At 41.6% G+C, this 24,325-nt stretch overlaps 1 protein-coding gene and 1 non-coding gene across 5 annotated transcripts in view; both read right to left on the reverse strand.

Moving 5' to 3' along the window:
- Positions 1-2,936: 2,936 nt before the first annotated feature.
- On the reverse strand, positions 2,937-3,009 carry TRNAS-CGA (transfer RNA serine (anticodon CGA)). The gene has a single exon. It is a non-coding gene; the product is annotated as a tRNA-Ser (tRNA).
- A 2,893-nt stretch (positions 3,010-5,902) lies between these two features.
- The window catches only part of LOC142571428 (protein FAM117B-like), a 218,886-nt gene continuing 200,463 nt past the window's right edge, over positions 5,903-24,325 (reverse strand). For all 4 annotated transcript variants that reach the window (XM_075679769.1, XM_075679768.1, XM_075679772.1 and 1 more), the window contains 2 exons: positions 23,391-23,529; positions 5,903-22,517 (listed from right to left, as the gene is read on the reverse strand). In XM_075679769.1, coding sequence (XP_075535884.1) covers positions 22,334-22,517; positions 23,391-23,529 — 323 coding nt within the window. In that variant the 3' untranslated portion in view covers positions 5,903-22,333. The remainder of the gene's footprint in view (positions 22,518-23,390; positions 23,530-24,325) is intronic.

A 24,325-nucleotide genomic window follows, 5' to 3' on the forward strand; every position in this document is an offset into this window, starting at 1 on the left:
AAGTACCAGTCAGTCTCCCGAGAAGGCGCCACTCTCCTTCCGCAACCACTGCTTAGGTTAGTTCTTTGTTTGAGGTTACTGAGCATTGCATAAAAATCCGGCAGACCCCATCTCACAGCGACTGTTGACATTAATGCGTTTAGCATCCAAGCAATATAGTGATACACCATATTGCTGAAGATGTCTTTATTTAAATTCTGTAGTGGCAATTCCGAGATTTCCATTGCTTCGTCTGTATGCGATATACACCGTCTCTGGGATCGACCCACTTGGCTTACGACACTTGCTCACCAGGGTCAGCTATCACCAAGATAGCATGACGACTGTATGACAATGACGTAGTGACGACGATGGAATAATAAAGAAGGAATGACCTCAATGGAACGGCAAAGGCGGTATGAGAATGACAGCATGATGACAATGGGATGACAATACGATGATAATCGGATGACAAAGCTGGAGTGACGACAATGATGGCATAACAACAATGCACTGACAATAATGGCATGAAAACAGTGGCAATCGCGAGTGAATCACAAAGAAGAAATGACACTGATGGAATGACGAAGGTGTTATGATAACAACGGCATGGCAGCAATGTGACGTTTCTGAAATAATTACAATGGTGCGACAATAGCATGATGACAGTGATGACAACAGTCGGATGATGACAGTGGAATGACCTTGATAGCATCACTGGAACATACCTAGTGAACAATGCTAGCAGACAATTTTGGTCACTGGGTCAATGTAAGAGGCTGGATAGATAAGTTCCTGAAGTAGGCAAAGAATGCTAATCACACTGAAGCTGTTCTCACAAGGATGGATTTTTGTCTGACGCAGGAGTGTGTGGAGCTTGGAAGCAATGACAGCTCGTTTGAGGATTTATGGCAGTGTACCTTCGAGATTTATGGCAGTATACCTTTGAAGCGGAGTTGAGGGCTTCTGACATTGGTTCAACTGACTTAGTTGATGTGGTCAATAAAGCTAATGTCACGGAGTAATGCACAGATGAGAAGTCCAGTGTCCCTCTGTGAGGCACAAGGCTTTGTCAGCAATTGATTGCATGAAAAAAACTAGAAGACCGCGGAACCTATACCACCACCTGTAACTGCGTCAACTGGAGTCGAGTACATCCCGCTGCAGAAACTGCTCATCACACAGCCCTCAATGACGTGGGGTCTCAAATGCGCTCATGAAAGAAACAACACAGTAGTGCAATCACTCACAAGGAAATTTATTGCACCTTATTCGCAGACACCTGCTAGCCAAGTTACTACCCATAGAATATGCCACGCCACCTAAAGACAGGTTTGCTCGGGCACTAAAGGGAGTAGGCTCTTCCTCTTTGGCGTGTGGTCGGCGAGCAACATGGACGTTTGAGCGCTCTTGCCCACTGTTCGCGGGACCGTACTGCGGAAGGTTTAGGAGCAGAACACAGGAATGGACGAACATGATCGTTTGAACGCGCCACCATTTGGGCGGCCCTACATGCAAACAATTAGGTGTTGGTGTTCAGCATGGAGATGAACATTTTCGCTAACTATCTGGTTGCAGCGAGTCGGACTTCCTCGATCTGTCGCACAGGCCAGGCAAACGGTGGCACGCTCAAATGATCGTGTTCGTCCATTCCGGTGCTCTGCTCTAAAACCTCCCACATTACCATCCCGCAAACAGTGGGCGAAAGCATGTGAAACGTCCGTGTCTCTCGCCGACCACACGCCTAAGAGTAAGAGCCTACTCTCTTTTGCGCCCGAGTAAACCCGCTGTTAGGTGGCGTTAGCAGTGCAACACCCGCGCCATCTCTCATAATATGCTGCAACCACACCGACCGCCGCCGGTGCTTAGCTTCGCGGAGAAGCCGGATTACAGGAGACGCGAGAACCAAGCAGGGAAAAACATCAAGGGACGCGAGGGAGTTGATTGCCACAACGATTATCACTCGTCTGCTTTGAAAAACCTGAAAACGGCAATTGTTGGGTCCAAATTGAAGAAGCAAAGTGAGTTTACCTATTACAGTTAAACCTCGATATAACGAAGTAGGTAAAACCGACAATTTGCCTCGTTATATCGAAATTTCGTTGTACAGATATTCGACCTTTTATGCAAACAAGTACAGTCGCCGATCGCTTTTTCTTACACGGAAAGGGGCCGCAGAATTTTCCGAATTATCGGGCAATCGAAAAAAGCAAATTTGAATGAGAAAATTCATTTTGATGAATTTGGGAGTCGGCGATGAATGATAAGGCTTCATGCCACTTCGACGATATCTTCACATAGGCGGTACGAAGCAAAGGCAGCCACTCTTTCGCTTGCACTCCGCCCTCGCAGCTGATAGCGTCGCCCACACTGGAACGACATTATGAAAAGCGCCGGCAGCAGGGAGCGAATGCTTCGTTTGTCTCTGGCTCCAACGGGTCACCGAAACTCGAGATTACACAACCTTCAATACTAGACGCGCGGGAAGCCAGCTTACACGATGCCATGCCGTCTCGGCACACCCAGTCTTTGCACACACGGCAGATTACCTGTAAAGCAGTGCGCTCGGCTGCGTATGTGCTCAGTCGCGCTTACAGCCATGCACAGCCACGGCCGAGACGCACGCCATAAATCGCGACGCGCGCCAACTTACCCCCATTACACCTATCTATAATATAGTACACTGTTGTTTTTTTTTAAAGCGATAACTTTCGTTGGGTTTTCCCCCGCTTTTATATAGTATGTCAGTTACTGGCCGTCTATATGACCTTGAGGGCGAACTTAACCCACGCCTAGGAGCGAATATATATATATATATATATATATATATATAGTCACATCATAAGAAGCCAACAAACACTGACACCAAAGACAACACAGGGGAAATTACTTGTGCTTAATAAATGAAATAATGAAACGACAAATTACTAGAAATTAAAGTGGATGAAAAAACAACTTGCCGCAGGTGGGAACCGAACCCACAACCTTCGCATTTCGCGTGCGATGCTCTACCAATTGAGCTACCGCGGCGCTGTTTTCCCATTCACTTTCTTGGGTATTTATGTGTCCTAGTAGAACCCTGGGAGTGTTAGCCAGCGCCGCCACTCACAGACCTTGACGGCGGACGTGGAACGTCCTTCTTGCCGCAGGCGTCACGAGAATGTGATCTTTTGGCGTGAAGGCAACTGGTCAATAAACCCACATATGCTATCTAAAGGCATCAATGTTGCCGGATTCGAGACCCTCGTTATGTAATCAACGAGAAGAAGGGGGGTTAACCGAGGGGCCCGATTTTTATTTGTCATATCATAAGAAGCCAACAAACACTGAAACCAAGGACAACATAGGGGAAATTACTTGTGCTTAATAAATGAAATAATGAAACGACAAATTACTAGAAATTAAAGTGGATGAAAAGACAACTTGCTGCAGGTGGGAACCGAACCCACAACCTTCGCATTTCGCGTGTGATGCTCTACCAATTGAGCTACCGCGGCGCTGTTTTCCCATTCACTTTCTTGGCTTCATAGCTTTTTCTTTTGGACTTAGTACGTAACATGATGCGACTCCCCTTCGGCGATCGCTCTTGTTGCGCCTCCCGCGATTTGAGAGGTGCGTCTGCAAGCAGCCTCTTGTAATTCAACCATTTGACCATCTGGGTCCGCGGAAGTTTCCATTCGACTTGGCATTCCTTTGCGGCGGAAGCGAAATTTCATTGTATTGAAATCGCATACAAACATACTTCGTTATATTGAGGTTCTAAATACATGGTGTTGTATGGTCAAGCGGTTATGAAAAGTTCAATACTTCGTTATGTCGAGAATTTTGTTATATCGAAGTTTAGCCATGCTTTGGAAAACAATGAATATCTTTTCCATTTGGCTTATTCTTACATGTCCACTTATGAACGGTTGGCTATAACAAACGCATCCTTCATAATTGATATGTTATAAGTGGGCTCGGCTGTATCACTGAAGGCTCTTGCATGCACATATTATATTCTATGCATATAATATTGGCCATGCTATGCCAGTGGAAACAGTTTCACCATGCCATTAGCTACACTGTAGCTGTTAATATTGTAATATACCATCAGTGGATCAACAGTGGCACATTCCCATAGCTTTTTCTTTTGAATTCTGGATGCATAAAATCTTACACGTAGTGCTAAACCTTTAGGAGTTAACATGAAGGACTGAGAGAGTCAAGGTAGCTGAACATTCTTTAAAAGCAGTTTTCTTTGTGAACTCTCCCGTGCTTTTCCAACTTTGATTGCTGGGTGCTACTGTCTTGCTGAATAGCTCACGCGTTTAAAAAAGTTTAATTGCATGCCTGATGGTGGGATTGAACCTCACTCAGCACTAGCAGCGCAATGCTCTAACCATTAGGCCACCATCACGTGTATACATGTATTGTGCCAATGTCAACTAGATCTGCGAGATGATCGCCGCACATGTGTTGCATCCCATATCACGGGTGTGCTAGAGCACATGCACATTCAACAGTTTCCGTTACGCCAAGGACGCAGGAATGAAGTGGGCAAATTTATAGAATTTGATTAACCGCTTCACATAGAGTACATTAGGTCTGCATAACTTTTAATCAATGCCTACACTGTTAACACAATCGATTTGATTGAAAAAGAGGAGGCCTATCTTGTCTTAGCTGTTTGCTAGAAGACATCAGCTGTGCACATCACATCTTTGTCCTTAATTTCACACAAGTTAAATGTGGTTAAAAGTAGGGCTTGTGCATATTTTTTCTTTCTGTCCGAGTCTTCTTTCAGCACTGAAATTTCTATATTTTCCTGTGAACATGAATTACAAGCTATATATATGGGACTAGAGCAACAGCCTATGGTCATTTTTGTTAAATATACACTTACTGTACATTAGAATTTGCTTTACTGAACACTGCTGATGTTTTACTATTTTGCTTGGTGGCAATGTTGATATTTACACAATCACTAAAAACTGATGCCTTGAAAGACATTGTCATAGCATCATGCATTGAGGGAAATATAGTTTTCAAGTTTACTGTGAAAAAAGAAGCATCTTGATACTTTGATAAAAAAAACATTAATCAATTCATTTGCTCCTACTTCAGGAAGCGCAGTGCATCAGAACACACTACAGAGCTTGATCATCTTTCCAGAGACTATAGCTGCCCGTTATTTTACCCTGTAGCTTCACTTTCATTAACATGCGTTGTGTCACTCAATCCGTTTTGGAGGAGATGCATATTAGGCATGCAATCTACTTGCCTCTAAAAACTATGCTTCACAAAGTTTGCTCAACAAGTACACATTAGAAATTGCATGCCACTTGAGTGGATGAAAGGAGGCTTAGAATAGCTAGCATCATTTATGTCTGCACTTCAAGTTTTTAACAAATTGTACAAATTAGCTTGTTACTTTTACAAGCTCATGAGCTCAAATGAGGAAGTATCATTTGCATATTCACAAGTGTTCAGAGGTTGCATTTCCTGAACAGCAATACAGCTATGCCGCATCACAGTCTGACATTGTCATGCACAAGGAGGAGGAGGAATAAAGGAGGGTAAGACATGAAGGTTAGTCAGTGTAAAGACTGGTTGACTGTACTGTGTATACACAAAGGGCTCTTAGCAATGCTCTTGTTGCAGAAAATACAGTGAAGAGCCTATCGAAAAGGTTTCATGTTTAAGACTTTAATACGGTAATTACGCCCTTTCCAGGATAATGCATATTATGCCCGTCCATAACCTTGCAAGCAGCACCATCTCATACTAACATGCAAAACCTTCATTTTCATTTGCAGACCAGTTTGCCAAGTAAACAGCACATTTTCTCTGTTTACCTTTGTCCACTTGTGTAATCCAAGGTTGTGTGTAAACGGACGCCTTTATAAGCAGGCAGCCAAGCACAGGGAAAGAACAGAAATGCTTGTGCAATTTGATACAACTCATTTTTATTCCCTATAGAAACAACACTTCAGGAAGAGCAGCAACGTCATGTGGTGTACTTTGAAAGCCACTAGAAATAGCAAACTGTGCCAGCAGCGGCCTCAAGGAGATCTGTCACAGAATCTTGTCAGGAGAGCAGTTCCATTTATAGTCACTTCTTTCTCCTCACTGATTTGTGGCCCCATCATAGTTCCTAAACTACAGCAGCAGGATAGCACAGCTTCATTACATTGTGCAACACTCATTAAGCATAGTTGCAAGACATTCACATTTGCATCCAGCGTCTCGCATCTTTATCTCTCCCTCCTCCCATCCCAATAAATTTCGTGCATGCAGATGCTGCTTCTTTGCTTACTGTTGTCACCTAAGCTCTAGTACGGAACACCAAGGCTGTCCTTGACATCACAATAAAATCTATTTCCCAAGACGGGGACCGATTGCAGCTGCACAGGGAAACTCGGGCAGCAAGCTTGGGACTCCAGGCCCTGGTGGTACGGACGGGGACAAGGTTTCTCTACCTTACACTCAACGCTTTGTACTTTGCCAAGTGGGCAGCAAGAACTTTGTGGTGCCCAAGCAGATACAACAGCCTGTTCAAATGCTGCAATGGGGTCAAGCAAACTTTCTGATCACATGAGGCTGCCAAGCCATAATAATTTCTGTAGCTATTCATGTGTTTTATGAATTTCTAAAACATTGCTGTTTATGTAAAATGTTTCCTTTTCCTTCATGACACCAAGCTTTCCTTTAATTCTATAGTGCAAGCTATGCAAGCTCTATTGAACTAGCAGTGGTTTACAAATGACAACCTCCTCATAATGCTAATGAATGGAGTCCAATGCTTTAGTGGGTCATTCCACGCCAACTGTTCCAACCATGGTGCTTGATCAATATAGATTTCTTTTAAAAAATATTACATGTATATAAGGATTACTTGCACAGTATTTTCTTGAAATATTTTGAGCGGAAAATGTTTTTTGTGCCCGGGAGGACTATTAGAATTTTACAAAAAGGTGGAAAACCAGGTGCGAAAGAAAATTTGCCTAAAATTGACAATTTAACGCAATATTTCAAGCTTTGCATTGTCTAAACATTGTGCTTTCACAAAATGCTTTTTTTTTGTTTTTTAATATTTAGCATCGAGGTGAAAATGCGCAAATAATAGTGTTCTTGGGAAACCTACAAGAAAAAATGGTCACGGAAGAAAACTTGGAAATATTTTTATAGAACTGTCCCTAAAGCGTACTGTATCTTAAAATTTTATTTTTGCTGATGTGCTGTGCACAGGCTCTAAAATAAAAGCCCAACTTTGGCAAAAATGTTAGCTTATGTTTAGATGTTGGCAGCTAAGGTGGTCCATGGAAATATTCACTACTGAGAAAAAAAAATTTGTCACAGAGAAAAAAATTTTTCAATCCGAGTCCCACCATTGTAATATTTTGGTTCATGCTTCGACTTCACCTCATAGCATGTAGGCAGGAATCGCAAACCAGCAGAATTTCCTGCGCAAGAAAAGACGGGTGTATCCACAGCTTATGGTTTTCGGAAATTTTTTTCATAGATTATTCTATATATATAATACAGGGTGATCATTTTTAACCTTTACATAATTTTAAAAAATCGACTGTGGCAGATAGCACAATTAGTGTTCTTGAGCTGGATTACTTAAAGAGGTGGACAATACTAGCACGAGAAATCAAAACACATATTCAACTAATCAACAAAAATTCACTAACGAACTTCTTAATTAGTTACCTTACAGCAGCTCTTGCACTTTATAAATCATAGCCGGTGAGCCTGCAAGACAAGGGGCGGGACTGCCCAAAGTAATTTTGGAGCAATTTTTGGGGCAAGTAAAATTGCATTTTGGAGCAATTTGGGCAGATACAATTTCATTTTGAAGCAGTTTGGAGCAGGCCAATCTGAATTTTTGAGGAATAATAAAATATGGAATATGGCAGCTCACTTCGAAACCACGACAAAACAGAATAAACCAACATGAGTGCTGTAGTGCAACTGTCTTAAGCAATGTCTTAAGCTGAATTTTTATGCAGATTGCCCTGATGCTGAAACTGTCTAGTGAATGCAAATTTTGGTAGTGGTGCCTATAGATATTTAATTAGTGGTAGCAACTACAAAAAGAAACATGCATTCTGCAGTAGTGAGTCCGCAATTACAAAAGGTAGCCGAAGACATTTTTTATATATACATCTTTTTTTAATGTCTCGTCACTGTGGGTGAGGTGCATGGAAATGCGCTTCACCAACAGACAGTACGGAGAACCCAGAGTTATGAACTACTGTGTTTTATTATTGCAATGGCAATTATATGGACACTCCAGGCGCATTTCTGCCGTCGCCATGATGTTCCATATAAAGTCCAAGGGTGATAATGTCATCGCTGCACGCTGTAAGTGTGAGTGCTCAATCTTGCATGCGCAAGGGAGGAAAGCGGCGAGAATGCCTGCCATCTTCCGTCGTGCGCAAGGCACCGGGGGAAAGGAAGAGGGGGGATCGTTCTACTCCGGCGGCTGCTGCCTATGGCACAGCTGCACGGGCCCTGTCTTGAAAGCTACCTGCCGAGTGCTGATAGTTTCGTGTGCGCTGTTTTCGCCGCTTAGTTCACATTGAAGCAAAAGGCAGCACTAAAGTCAATTCACCTGCTGCTGCCACCGTGCTTCCTCACTCTAGCATTTTGACAGCGAGTATGCGCGGTGATCATCGGAGATGTGTTCACGTTTGCTTGTGTGCGTGTGACACTATGCTTGTTAATTTAGTTAGTAAGCAAATGTTTACATGTTTATACGGCCGCTAAAACTACTATCCTCACTTTGTATAGCTGTCAACTAAATTGCTATCGCAATCAATGCTTCGCCCTTCGGGTGAAACTGCGACATTTTTGAAAGCCATTTCTACATAATAGACCAAGGTGATTCCAAAGCACCTAATGCTTAACTTTCTGGTATAACATAAAACTATTACAATTTGTTTTTATTACCAATCTGCCATTAGCTCTTCATGATAGGTCAGAATGGCTCAGGCCTCGCCACATGGGCATAAAAAGAGATTGGAATAGTTTTACATTATACTGGCCCTGTGTGCGGACAGAGACGCCCACCCACTGAACTCGCTGCAGCGCGCGCCTCCCTAAAATCTGGTTCGCTCCCAGCGCCTTCGGCCTACTTTTCGTTATTTTGCGCCTCAGGAAGCATCGCGCCACTTGGCCCGCTCAACCATCTTCTAGGACACTCTGAATACAGCTGCCCTGGCCGTTCCGGCAGCAGCAGTGGCAGCCGGGAGTGGTTGCGCGCGTGCCGGCCACTTGCCGGAAGCACCAATGAGTCTAGTGTTATAAGCACGAAAATTATGGAAAACTGTGTGAGAGGCACCATCGCATGGTGTGCGGGATGTGAACGGCTGCACTCTTTTTCATAGAACGAATCCGCTCACTGTTTGTGGCCACTGCTGGAGCACAGATGCCGAAGCCATTCTGGAGCATCGTCACACAACTTCAGTAAATTTTCTGTGTTTGGCGTACTTTGGCACAGGGATTTGCTTTCGTATCAGAATGGCGCAATTAGCGCAGGGGTCTCACCCCTGCGCTTGAAATTAATTTCCTGGATGACACCAGTTTTGAGATATTTCCCAAAACAGGACAAAATATGTGCACATTCCAGTTACTTTGTTGCTTCAATGCATAAAAGAGCATTTTGTTTAAAAAAATAAGTGGAACAAGAGTGCATTTTTACAGCGAGTTTCATGGTGCATATGTCCAAACTGGTGTCATTATGGAAATTTATTTCAAGTGGATACACCTTGCAAACTCGCCGGCTAAACTTTTAAATTGTAATATGTGCTTTTATGTAACTAATTAAAAAAGCTAATTGGTTAAATTTTATTTGTTAGCTGAATATGTGTTCTGATTTCTCTTGCACGTAATGTTCACCTCTTTGACTAATCCCACTCAAGGACTAGAATTATGCTACCTGCAACAGCCTATTTTTTAAAAGTGCGTAAACTAAAAGAATGATCACCCCGTATATACACGCAAGACAAAGACAGTAAAAATACAACAATATCATTGGTTTAAGTACCACAATGCCTCCCATAATAAACAGCTGTACTTATTCGTTTCTTCAGACTTGACATCACAAAGGCTGTATGTTCCAACAAAAGCTTTGTCGGCTGCTGTCTAACTGGCCCCCAAGTAGCTGGAATAATAGCAGAGAGATATCACAGAACTAGTGAACTATGCTCAATAAAGCTGCCTATCAACAATATTCACCAATGTATTAATCTTTTTTGACTGGCTTCATGGTAGCTGAATGTCGGTCATGCAAATGGTGTTTCCAGTTCACGCTTATGAATGCGATTTGTCGCCCACTCTGCCACTTCACACGTAAGTAGGCGACATATGTATACTTCCAGTAGCACAGAAAAGTGCACATTGTCGACCTATGTTAAGTAGGCATACCTTCAGGATTTAAATGCTTATAAACTTCTGATGACCACGACTTTTATTCCTCTTTCCAAATGCTGCCATCTGCGCCACTATGGTTTGTATTTCCCACCAGCATACTACATGGTGAAGTTGAAGTGTGAACCAAAATATTGCAATGGCGAGACTCAAATTCAAAAATGTTTTTCTTGGTGAAAACACAAATTACTTTGATGAAAATTTCCATGGCAAAAGTGTTCTTCTGTATTAAATCCACTTTTATGCATATTTTTTCGTGGACTACCTTAGTGTATTACAGACGTCTGAACATAGGCCAAATAGCATTTGTGCCAAATTCATGTTTTTATGTTAGATCCTGTGCACAGCACAGAGGCAAAATTAATATTTTAGAAGATAGTATGTTTTAAGGACAGTTATATGAAAATAATTCCAGGTTTTCTTCCATGACCATATTCTGTGAAAAATTTCCCAAAAATGCTAAATTTGCACATGTTTACCTTGGTGTTAAGGGTTAAAGAGCATAAAAATATTTTGTGAGACAGTTCTATAATTAAATAAAAATGTTCAAAGAAAAATGCAATGTTTGAAATAATGGGTGAAATAGTCTATTTTTGGCAAATTTTTGATTCACACCTGGTTTTCCACTGTTTCGTTAAGTTTAAATGGCCCTCACAGGTGCAAAAGATTTTTGCCACCCAGACATGTTGGGAAAATACTGTGCAACTAATGTTTATATATGTGAAATTTTTAAAAACTTTTTTGAGAGAAATGGATATTGGTCGAGCACCACGGTTGGGACAGTTGGGATGGGATGACACTAATACTACAGTGCAGATACGGTTCATTACATTAACAATAAGAGAGAACAGCTTCCATTTGCATGTAAGTGTGCATAATTTCCAGATGCAGCAACTTCATGGCATCCCAAGGAAATGTTCTGTAGTGGCTGTTCATGCTGCACTGTGTGCGATCAAGCACCAATCATGAGAGCCAAATATAAATTTGCAAAGCCATTTTCATCTCCTAACCACAAATTTTAACAACACTGGCCATGCTTTCAACTGGAGAGAAAAAAGAAATCCCAATTTTTTTTTTTTGTACATAAAGAAGAAACAATAGCTGCACTAGAAAAGGAAGGTACAAAGTAGTAAATGGGTTCAAATGCTCTTTTATCGCTATTACTGTTGCAACTTCCTTTCTATTGCACATCATGTAGCTGACCATAGGTCATGCACTTTGTGTGTCAAATGCATCCTGAGAAATCTGAAGTCATAGACATCATATCTTTAACATTCTTTCATTCGATAATCCATCTCAGCTTTCTTGGAGTGCAGAAAGCCATCCAACACCTGTGAATTTGATAATCATATGGCATCACCTATTCGTATGGTGTTGTCCATGGCTGTACTTGCCTTCTTTTGGCACCCACTCTCTTATTCTAATGGACGATCTGTTGTCTGCTCTACTTATTAAGTGACTGACCCAATTCCAACTTTTGCCCTTAAGCTTAACTAGAATATCAACTACTGGCACTTACTCTCTGTGACTGTATGCGTGATGAAATACAGACTGAAATTACGACTTCTTGGGCACATGAAGTTATGCATGTAGAAAAGAAAGTCTGCTTGATTCCTTGGTCTTTGTCGAAGGGCGCCACACTAACAAGGTGCACAACACTTGGAAGAATTTCTTTTACATCGCTTATCAGCACAGAGGTTGCTCAGGCAGTGCCCCTGCATCGCTTGATAGTATCAATTGACAGCATCAATTGTCAAAGGGACAAGTGGGTCATTGGTGCTTTTGGAGAAGACAAAACACTGAGTGCCCAGTAGGTGAACATAGGTGCAGGTACACATGGGTTTGTACTTGAAAAATACTGGGATTAGACAACTCTCTTCCTCATCTTTCTACTTGTTCTGTCTTGTCATGGGCTCCCCGTCATGCGTAGCCCACACAGGCTGAAAGAGCTCTCGTGAAGAAAGGACGGGATGGCACCGACAGCCACCATCGTTTATCGTAAAGGTTCATGCATCAACCTCAAGCGGTTAGAATGAAAGTGAACTTGGGGAAGGCCAGGAGGTGCTTGAAGTGTGGCAAAATGAGAGAGAGAGAGAGAGAGAGAGAGAGAGAGAGAGAGAGAGAGAGAGAGAGAGAGAGAGAGAGAGAGAGAGAGAGAGAGAGAGAGAGAGAGAGAGAGAGAGAGAGGATAGTCAGTGACAAGCAGCATGAGCAGTAATAAAGGTTTATCATAAAAAGAAAAGCCAATAATGACAACTGAACCGAGCTCTACAGGACACCCAACTTGCTGGAATGCTTGGTTTGTACGCCAATGGCACTGGAAACATTGTACAGAAAATAATTTCGGGTGAGCTATGTTTACTCAAATACTGATTTTTTCACTCCGTTATGTTACTGAGAAACATCTTGACTGTGTATGGCAAGTGCTTAAATGCTGACAGCTATTTTTATTTGTGCGTAATAAGAAAACTCCCACGAAACAAAATGAATAGACACAATTACAACCTTCCCAAAGCAGCACACAGCAAAGCACAGAAAAATGTTTTATAGGTAATGACAGGAAACATTTGCTCAACAAAATGGAAAAGCAGCTACTACAACTGCTCAAAAGTAGCATGAAGCAAAGCACAGGAAAATGTTTTAACTCTATTAAGCCATGAAGCTGCTAAAAAAAATGTGCTGATTCGTGACGCACATTTACTCCCTCATGCTCTTTTGCATTATATGAGGCTGCCATAAATGCCCGGGTAAGGAGATCGGGGGCAGGGAGGAGGGAAAAAAGAAAGCTGCTACAGTGAGATCTGTCATCAAAGAGGTGGTGAGTAAACGCATCACACTTGTGCATTTCAAAGGCAAAACTTTAGCGAAGGAGCTTATTTCTTAACATAGATATGTTTAGTAACAGTGAATAAGTAAAACTTTACAAATTTCAAGTGCTAGCAGCATGGTCGCTCAGGGAGAGCTTCGATGGCCTACCACTGTCGCATGGCTTTTCCTGTTAAATAACCAAGAGCAAGCTTGCTGCTAACTGTACTGCACAGTTGATAACAGCACAAGAAACATTTTGTGTCCTTCCTTTCATGTCGTAAAACACACACACAGAAAAAAAATGCATGTTCTTAAAAAGCAAAACCAGGCTTGAACATCACAGATTTCCTTGTCGAGTATGCAGATCACATATTGGTGCCGCCCTGTATGTGGAATAGGGTGACGTTAGTTGCAGAAAGGTGTAAAGAAACGAAGCCCAAATCTCCGAGCAATGAACAAGAAGAGAATGACAGACATAAACAAACGAAAAAGATTCCCTCCCTCCCTCCCTATATTCGTTAATTGATTAAGGAAGCAAGAATGCCAAACGAAGTTAGAAGGGTGATGAAAGCATATAACATTTAAAAGCACTTTTTGTTGGTCCCTGAGGGCTTTTCCTATGCCATCTTTTCTGTGACTAAGACATCAACGAAACGGATTTCCTTGTTATATAAGTTTTCTCATTTATATGTCGTGCCAAGGGGTGAGTGCACTTTATCGTGAAATTATTTCTTAAAGGACTTTATGCACATACCCGTCCTGTTTTGTTTGAAGGAGCTGGAATATGTGTGCCGAAATTGTCAAGCACAATTGAAGAGCTGCCTTGGTCAAGACACTTCGAGGCCTTTGTTATGAAAGTCCCACTTGGGCCGAAGCACTGCATGCATGGGGACACTCAGTCACATAGCTATCATGCGATCAACGTGCTGTGGATTCATGTCCACACGAGAGCTCACAATACCCAAAATGTCTTGCTGCCCGGTCAACTAAAAACAAGAGTCAACCAGAGTGTTCTAAATCACCCTTCTGAGCTGACTAGTGCACGTCCTAAACATGAGAATGCAGAACGGCTACATGGGGCTGTTGAAATGGTCACAGCAAACCGTTCACTAGCTCTCACAGCTCGGAGGCAATCCCTGTGCATCACTTTAAGCACTGCCAACCCTCACTCACTTACCACTGCTTTTTCACCTTTCCTATTTCGATTGAAAGCATACCCAGAACGACCAACACAATATCTGATCCTTCTGAAGCAGATATCGTCACTAAGAGTTCTCAACTTCAGCAGCATTTAGCTATTTGCTTACATCATTTGTAACGACAATCTGCTTTGAAAACAGTTTCATCAAGCGAAAAAAAAGTAGAAGCGTTCAAGGTTAAATTGAGAATACCCTTCTCAGAACACCCTTGTATTCATGTCCAATATCTTTTACACAATCAAACTAAGCTCTTTCAGACATGCATCTTGTTACAAGTATAAATACAGGAACAAGGTGCCGCTGGTTGTTGACTACTGCAACAAGTGAGAACACAAACAACTAAATATATATAAAAAATACACAAACAAAAAAAATCAACTCTTGACAGGAGAGTTGACAGTTCTATTAAACCAACAGAAAGAATAGGAAAAGATACCTCACAGGTGTTGTAGCATACAGAGCATGTATATAATATATATATATATGTATATATATATATATATATAATATGTATATAACATTCAATATTTACATGAAAGAAAAGGAGAAGACCATCTTCTTCTGCCTTTCTTTTCTTCAGGTACAAGTTTTTTTTGTCAATTTCTTTCTTTTTACAACTTTCACCCACAGAGACACTCTTTTTCGCAAGACTACATTCCCACAGTGATACTGGCATCGCATGCAAGGGGCAGCATGCTAAGAGTCTAACATAGCTAGGAGTCTTTCCATTTCCAGAATCGAAAAACTGCAGTGCACAAACACACACACAGAGTGACAGTCGCTCCAAGTACCAATGACTGCACAAAAAAGCCAGCACATATCAAAAAGGCAGCAGCAGCAGTAGGAGCATATTTTTAGGTACATTTCACGAATAATGTCACAGTTAATTTTTGCACCCTGAATCTACAAATGGAACATGCTGTAGTGGAGGGCACTAGGTTGATTTCAAACTGTCCAGGGTTCCTTTAACGTACGCGAAATCATTAGCACAAAGGCATTTTTGTCTTCTGTACCCATTGGAATGCAGCACCTACTGTTGGGAATCGAACCCATAGGTAACCTTAGTACTCAGCAGGTGAACCTGGCCACTAAGTCGCTGTGTCAAGTTAACAGTAGGCTGGACCTGCACCAAAGGTTGTGCAGGCCACGACCTACCTGAGGCATGCATGTAAGCAAAGCCACGATGCAGTATAGGGGGATAAAGTTCCTTCTCAGCTCTCATGACCAAACGACTAGCATTCTTTCTTTTGCTTTCTGTTTTTCAATGCACCGGGAATTGAGAAATAGAAAATACAGCAGTTAGCTCATCATCAAGCATATCATAAGAGTACAAGATACCACAGCATATAGGCACAGCCAATGTCACATTTTGAGTTGTGATTCTGACATAATTGGTCACAGGATCAGTTCCAAAGCTTTTTATCAATGGTTTTTATCATGAACAATTGAACAAAAAGACAAGACAGAAACCATATGACAAACAACTCTCGTGGAACTAATCCTGCTTGGTAATCAACTGCAGACATTTACTTCTGTGCAGAAAAATATATGACCACACAACTTTTTTGTCATTGAAAAGCTTTTGTGCCATTTCAGAGCACATAGCGTCATTCACGGGAGTAAGCATGAATGGTGTTCCGGCAAAAGAACAGGCAAGCTTAATGCAGTTCTGGCAACTTTGTGCATTCACTGTCAGCTTTCACTACCAACTTGGGTACACAATTCCCGCTGTGTCCTTTTGGGAAAGGAATTTCTCTTGTAATGACATGACGCATGATTTCCTTTTTTCTTTTTTCTCTACACATCTCCTCCTTTTAATGCTAGCAACAGACCATACACGCAGAACTTATCAGACCAGCACTCAAGAGCAGGCTGGAATGTCAGTTCAATCGTAATAATGCCCACCATGTGACACAAGATTCCAAACTATATTCAGCCCAGGCTCACAAAGCTTATATTGTGCAAGAACGAACCACAAATGGCCATCATTACGACGATGTTCACTGTGACCAGCAGCACTTGCCTAGGTCCTGTTCAATCAGGAACAGCTGTTACCACTGTGATGTTCTCACTGTGATGTTGATCATTATCATCAGTAGCATTTGCTTTGGCGCTGACTGTACAATTGGAAAAAAGCTCTTAAGATGACAGAATGTTTGTGAAACTGGGCCCTTAGCTATGCCAGCAAAATTTTCAAGAATGCACATGTGCAGACAGTGGATCCACATGGTTGCCAACTCGACAAATGGCACTTTACAGCAGGAGTAGAGGGGATATTACTACGGCAGCTGCCAAATAAAGCAAGCACCTGTGAGCCCTGCATCGATAACCAACAGCCAAAGCAATGAAAGGCACAAAGGAGCATCTCAGAAACATTGAATCATTAGTGTGTGCAAAAGTTTAAACACACAACTTGGCTGTGAAACAATGAAACATGTGTAACATACAAAGCTTACATATACATAAGACAAGCGCATAATTAAGAAAATGGCGGCCTTGCCAGGTTTCTGAATATCTTACAATGTGCCTACTAAGAGAATTGGTCCGGAACTACTAGAAAAAAAAAAAACAAGGTTTTTATATATTTGATATTACATTTCATCGGGTCAAGCTAACACATGCATGTCTCTGAAGGACTGTGCTGTGGAATATGTACATTGTACAAGGTTTCTTAATCCAAAAGCCACAAGACAGTCGAACTTAACATGCTACCCTGCGCTGCACTAATTGATTACAATAAATTTAGGATTCTGCTGAAAATATTTCACTTTGTGTTAGAAGCTCTTCAAATCAGTAACTACAAATGAGAAAAAAAGAGAGAGAGAAAGAATGGGGCGGGGCGGAATGGGTTGGACAGCCACATAAGGTAGTTCACAAACAGTCCCTTCTTTTTTTTCTTTTTTCTTTTTTTTTGTTTCTTTTTAAGTTACAGAGTGGAATATGTAGTTATCACACTGAATGAAACACTAGATTCTTTGGATATGCACATAGAAAGAAATCAAGCAAAATGCAATGTTACACAAGCATCATAACATAAATGTTGCAGCAGAGAAATGGTTTGCTAAATGGCTGTGCATCATTTTAGCAATACGCACACATTTTAGCACATACAAACAGAACAAACAACAGCAGAAGAATCTTGCAAAGTGCTAAGTTCTGACATAAAAGTTTTTATCAAGGTTCATTTAATGCTTTATAGGCTCTCAACTTAGAAAACAGTACAAGACAAAAAGAAATACTTCAAACAATACAAACGGTGCCAGTCTTCTTATGGTTTTAAAAGTGGAAACATTATTTTTTTTTCTTTGACAGTGAAAGAGGCACATAGATAAGAGGCCTCGCCAGAAATAACATCTTTATTAAAAGAAAAAGACGCTGTGCAGAACAACCTCGCAAAGAAACAGACTTTCATGTTTGAATTATACTCTCTGCTTTCCCCATGGTTCGTACAGAACACATGCCAAAGGCCAAAGTTCAAGGAAAGGGAAACAAACCTTATTCATACACATACACTGAAAAATAGTAAAACATCTTTCTAAGCCGCAATTCTTGGAGCTAAGCAGCTGCTGAGTAGGACGTGTGCTTCACACTCTTCAGGTTGCTTTTCTGAGCTGAATTTTTGATTGTAATGATGTCAATGGCTTTTTGGCATGATGGTTAGAAGTGTGCAACTTCAGCCAAAGATACTCGTTGTGATTAAGCCAAATGCCAAAACTTGCTTTCCGCAAGGCTTTTTTTTAGAGCCCAAAGATCTAAAATGGAGCCACGATGAGCGTGGGTTGAGAAACTAGCAAGAAAAAAAGAATGCTGGCACAGCTCTTGGTTGCTTGATCTGGCTTTGTCTAGCTCTGGCTTTGTCTAGTATTCAATTGCTAAGCTTAACATAAATGTTGAGTGAAAAAAGAAGCAAATGGCAACAGCACCTACAAGTTCACCAGAGGCAACAAGCTTTGTGATTGAAGAGGAGTGTCAAGCAGCTACATTTTAGTTTTAGCTTAGGTAGTTAGGTAGCTTAGGTAGTTAGCAGCTTAAGCAAGAGAAAATGACTAAAAGCAATCTACGAACTTCACAGATAAATGTCTATATACTTCTTACAGACTACAAAGCAAATTTTGAAAGAGAATATTAAAAAACAAGGTGACATTAACTGGCAGTAATTCAGCTGCAGTGTAGCCTCATTTGGTCTGGGCATTTTTCATTCAGCAAAAGATAACAGCACTAAAGTACCAAGCACTGCAGTGCTAGCAGTTTTCTTTGTCACCTTCTTACTCACACAAGCTTTTAATAGATTTTTCTTCAAAAAGAAGTAAATAGGTGAAACATGGAAAGTACTCGCAACACACTGCCTTAACGTCTACCTCACCTTAAAGGAGCCCCCAAGTACATCTTATGAAAAGCATGTAAGGTGTCTTGTATTAAAGGGCATCTCCTCACAAATATTTTCCCACAGATGTTTTTGAATGTACCTTGCATGAGCGGGGTTATCGGCAACTAACTGCTGCCCCAGCCACACCTTCACAACCTTCCCCTCCCTCTTTACATTCACGCTGAGCTCAAAGTTGTAGTGTGGTGTAATGTCTGAGGGAATAATATACACAATGCTCTACTGACCATAACACAGAGCTTTCATATCAGCATAACCTTAAGAATGTGTGGTGCAAGCCTTCATCAGAAAGCCTGATTTCATATGCCAGAGTATTGGTGCTGTGGCCTTGCTCTTCCCATTAGAGGGCATCACCACTTTGCCACAAATGAGATTCCTCTGGTTTTGTTTCTGATTCAGAGTAAAGCCAGCTTCCAGCTGCGCATACAGGGATATTCCCTTCAGATATTCAAGACAACATTGTCTAGTTACCATGTTCAAGAAGTCCTGCAGGGCCATGTTAAAACCAGAGGGCTAGTGGTGGGATCAGCCATGTGAAAGGAAAGCAAAACAGTCGAAAGATTGCTACGTCAGCCAAAGAGTAATTCCATATAAAGCTGTAAGAGGCAGAGAAATGCTAACTTAAGCTAGCTTGACAGAATGAATTTCTGTGATTTAAAATATATCATTCTTACGATGAGCCATGGCCTAGTATGCCAGGAAGGATGCAAAATCTAAAGGCCTGTGGTAACACCACCATGGAATTTCCGTGTCAGCTCTCCGTGACATCCCAGTCATTTGCAGAGGCGGCTTGTCGATTATTGATCACCAGGAAAAGGATTACATTTTGAGAGTATGCAAAGACTCAACCTAGCAACTCTGAGTGGCTAGAAATGCGCAAGTACCACAACATCTGTGACACAACTCCTATGTCAACAGTGCCACTCCTTAGGGTAGATGCTTGGTTCATAACGGTAGTATTGCGCTGTCTGCTAGTCTTTGTCCTTTTTTCTTACATTCGTGCACTACACAATACCCCCGTTATGAGCCACTGTTTAGGCATGAAATTCAAAAGAAGAAAGAAAAACGTGTGTGGAAAATTGAGCCACCAGTCTAAATTGATGTATCGTATCTTTCTCTAACATAAATTTAAAGGTTGAATGAAAAATACAACATAACCTGTTGACAAATACTACGTCCATTGAGGCTTCGCAAGCTTTGAAATTTTGCTCCCTGCTATATTTAGAGAAGGCATAAACAAATGCCTCCAACCAAAAATTGTGCCAGTGGTCCTAACAGTTAAGCGAGATAACTACGCAATGCCTTAGTGATGTTTGAAATAACTGCTCAAAAAATGGCCAAGGTTCCCATTCCTTTCTGAAATTCTAGGTAAAAAAAATAAGAAACTTATAATCTTTCCACAAAGAAGAACTGAAATTAACTCTACAAGGTAGCCTCTCTGAAATGCTTAAAAGCATATAGCAAATTTTATTTGAAAAAGTGTTTCAAAGAAAACAGTACTACAGTCTTTGAAATTGTCATGACTATTGTAAGAAAACCAACTTCAGAGTGATTTTTGTTTATCCACTAGTAAACAGTATCTCTATTGTCAATGCTTTTCTTTTGGACCACAAGAGATGATCAGGACTGCCTTAAATTTTTAATGGTTTGAAGGTTGTATCTTTGTTGCCTTTTTAGAAGACAAATGACCCCAGCTGCACAGTAAACATTCTTTTCATTTAGCTCTGCTTGAGTTTTTCATGAACTGCACTGTCACAGCAGCACATCGAAAGTGTCCCAAATGCATTAGTCCATCCAGGTCTGACAACCACCTTTCGAACATTAAAAACCGTTCCAAGTTATTCAGCTCCAGCGCAAACTGAGAGATTGTGAAGGTGATGAACCGTGTGACATACTGCACAGACTCGTGGAAGGGCTGCTCTTATTTTTCACAATGGTGATGAGGCGCGGCCCTTACACAGGACTGAACCTATTGGTCAAAATAGTGTCGGTGCAGCCGGCGGCTACTGCACACCCCGGATCCCTGAATGTACCACTGCATCAGAGGTAAACGTGCAGCTATTGCCATCTAGTAGGGGGCACACAGAAGTGCACAGCGCGTGAAAATTCACCGATGCGCAAGCACAGCATCGAGGAACCAAACGCAATTGCTTCTCTGATGGAAATTCTTTTCCCCAAATTTTGGGCTGCCAAGTTGGGGGTACAGCACTTATACGTGGAGTCCTTATTTGAGTCTCTACAGTATCACCATACGGTAAAGCAATCAGTGAAGTTAGCAGATCAGTCAGCATGCTACTGGCCTGGTAAGAGGTTCTTGTCCAAACTGCACCAAAAACATGTGGCTTTGTTTTCATCAAGTTTGAAGCACCATGAACATTAAGCAAATGTGTGAATTCATGCTACTACCATGACTGGGCAGTTAGATAGCAAATTTCATGGTAACTTCAGAGAAATAGGAAGCCAGAAAATGCATTGATTTGAGCTTGATTTTAACACCATCTGTATCATTCGCAGGCTGCCATTCAGAGCTCTGCAAAAAGTAAAAGCAAGTCCCTCAAAATTTAAACCTGTCCGAGTGTTGTGTTTCATGAACACACAAAATACAAATAAAGTCTAGTAATATCAAGGCTTAATAAAGCCTTAGCATCGGAACTATGTTATTAGAAATGCAGCGAAATGATCAGCAGTACAATGAAACTGAGTTAAAGAAATTGTTGCTTCGTGACTTGTGACAGCCAACTAAATGGTATATATGAAAAAAAAGGAGGGGGGGGGGGAAGAGTTATGGTTAGAGCCTGGTACCAAACATTAGCTACTACAACTACAACAAATAAGCATTGCAGGTGCCACAAACAACACAAGAGGCTAAACAGGTTCCCAGTTCAGAACACTTCTTTCACTAAGCATTACTCCTTCCTGCATGGTAACACCAGAGAACAAAGTTGGTTGCAGTCCCAAACTGCACAAATGCACAATAATAATGTACACATAGCTGCCGAACACAGCAAGAAGAAGGTGAATGGAGAAACTATTTCAGGTATATCTGTATGTCATTTACATCTTGCCACAAACACAAATTACACTGATACATAACGCATCCTGCATTCACAAAGTCCCTGTGCCAGCTGCCAGTGAGCCTTCATTTGAAACCTTCATTGCACACAAAATGGTGCTCCCTCTGGCAACACCAATGGCTTCTTTGCCTTAAAAAATAAAAAAGTATGGTCGAGGCTATAAAGCAGGCTTGTTTTTCTCCAAGGGGAGCATGAACAAAAAGTCAAACTGCAAATCTAGAGGATGGTGGCACAGCAGCGTTTTCGCTCGCATCACAGGCAAAGCGAAGAGCTGCAGCAAAGAGTGCAGACTTTGCTAGCCACCACAGCAATGGCACGTGGGTGACGACGAGTGGGAGAAATAAGAGAGGCATTCTCATGCAAGGAGGACTCTTCCTTGAAATGCCCTTTCCTCTTTTTTCAATGGCACCTTGCTACCTCCTGTGGGCTGGTCAGAGAAAAGACGGGGGGAGCAGGGGGGGTTGCCTACTTCACTGGAGCCTCTCATTGAGCAGGAAAGGGTCAACGATGGGCCCCGGCCTGTGCACCCCCTGAAAGGGGTTCCGCACGAGTGGGCAGAAGGCCGAGCTCTGACTGGGCCGCAGCACAAACTGGCTGCTCGGCTTGAGCACACTTTCAGTACCATCACCCATCATGGGGCTGGTCGCAGGCTTCCTGAAATGCAAACACAAGAAATATGTTGCACTTGTCCTCCTTTGTTTAATGAGTCATTATGTTCTAGCACAAATTGCACTTGTGGTATCATAGTAGGCATACATGAAAATGTCCATTATTGGGAGTAGGGATGGGTGGGGTGGGAGGACAAAATTTTCATCAACACCTTTATGCTGCAGTTAACTTTCGGTGGGCCCCCTTCATGAGCTACTGAAAAATGTTTCTTTAGAAGTGCACATGACAATTTTCCAAATTACCTGCCTTTCATAGACATCTGAAATTCCTAAAGAGAAGACAAGGGTCTGTAGTGCACTCTCTCCGTGTAGTGTGCAGGAAAATCTAGATGCAACAGATTATTTTACATCATAATCCCACCCCGGCTCTCATCAACAGGTTGAAAGCCGAGTAAATTTAGTCATAATATTAGTTCGGCATGCGATTATAACAAATTCATTATAACTGCTGCATCATCCGCACAGTTTATTATATATCGCAGGCATCTGTATTACTCCAACAATGTAAATAACGTCTGATCTAGCATATTCGAAAAGTGCCCAGAAGCAGGACAAACTTTGATTCAATGGATCATACCTTGTAATAGGCAAATGTGTGTAAACTAGCGGCACAAATAGTTGTCTTCAAGCAAGTGCATCATCCTTCATAAAAGCACATTTCTAAAGCGTTTACATTACAATATCAAAGATCTGCTCACTCATATGCTCTAGCAGCTCAGGTTCATTGGCATTAGGACCCTAATGTTGAGGGGAAGCTGGAATACTATCTAGTTATTTGCAACAACGCACAACATCTAAAAAGAGCCACTTGCTTATTTTTCCTAGATGACTCGCTTTTCTCGGCCTGCTGTGCACGTACCTTCCTTCGTCAATGATCTTGACCTTCTCACAACCGTCGGGGGGCTCCCTAGTAAGGAACTTGTTGATTTGTGGGCTGGTTCCCAGCTTGCTCGTGTGACCACTTACTTCCAAGTCTGGGGAGGCACTTTTATCACATTCTGGAATGAAAGGCCAGGGTACTTTTGTGCAAGACAGTTCCAGCCATACTATTCATTGTAGTATTCGGCCATGCAAGCACCACCTTGTAGCAATGACAGCAAAAATTTAATTGTGTGGAATATCATGGGTTCATGATATCAGAATATCAGAACAGCTCATGATAACATTTCTGACATTCTTTATCTGAATTTTTGTGACACAAAGCTGTTTCTTACTGATGAAAGCCAGTCACATGCACATCACTTGCCTACACTCAGCAATGCAAATCTCTATTGTAATGTCAAATGATTCCCATCATGTTGTTTATGCCAATATGAAGCATCGTAAATAAATTGCACATAAGCAATTTAAGAAGAAAACGAAAGCACCTTGTCTAGCTTCAAACTTGGACGCTATTGTCTTGGAAACTGCTGCTTCAATCAATTGTGATATCAGAACACCAGTGGCACGCAGGTGTCACAAGAAACAGCGCGTGGCAAAACAGTTTTCACAGTGCACTATGTGGTGTGTGAGACAGACAGAAAACAAAGAAGTCAAACAAAGGCACAAGACAAAATGAAGGAAAGGAATCAAGCAGATGTACGAGTGGCAGTTCTCCAAAGTTGCACAAAACACACAAATGTGGCATCAGCGCACAGTGATAGTTGAGCAATTGCACCGAAGGCAAACACTAGAAAGTCTGATCCAATGTCAGTGCAAAGCTGTTAGTAATGAAGTTGATTGATAGGAAATGCTTGAAAATGCCACACAAATTAAGCACCGAGCTATTAAAAGAGGGAAGTGAAGGGCATACTG

This window comes from Dermacentor variabilis, chromosome 2 (genome assembly GCF_050947875.1).
Source record: "Dermacentor variabilis isolate Ectoservices chromosome 2, ASM5094787v1, whole genome shotgun sequence".
Lineage (NCBI taxonomy): Eukaryota > Metazoa > Arthropoda > Arachnida > Ixodida > Ixodidae > Dermacentor > Dermacentor variabilis.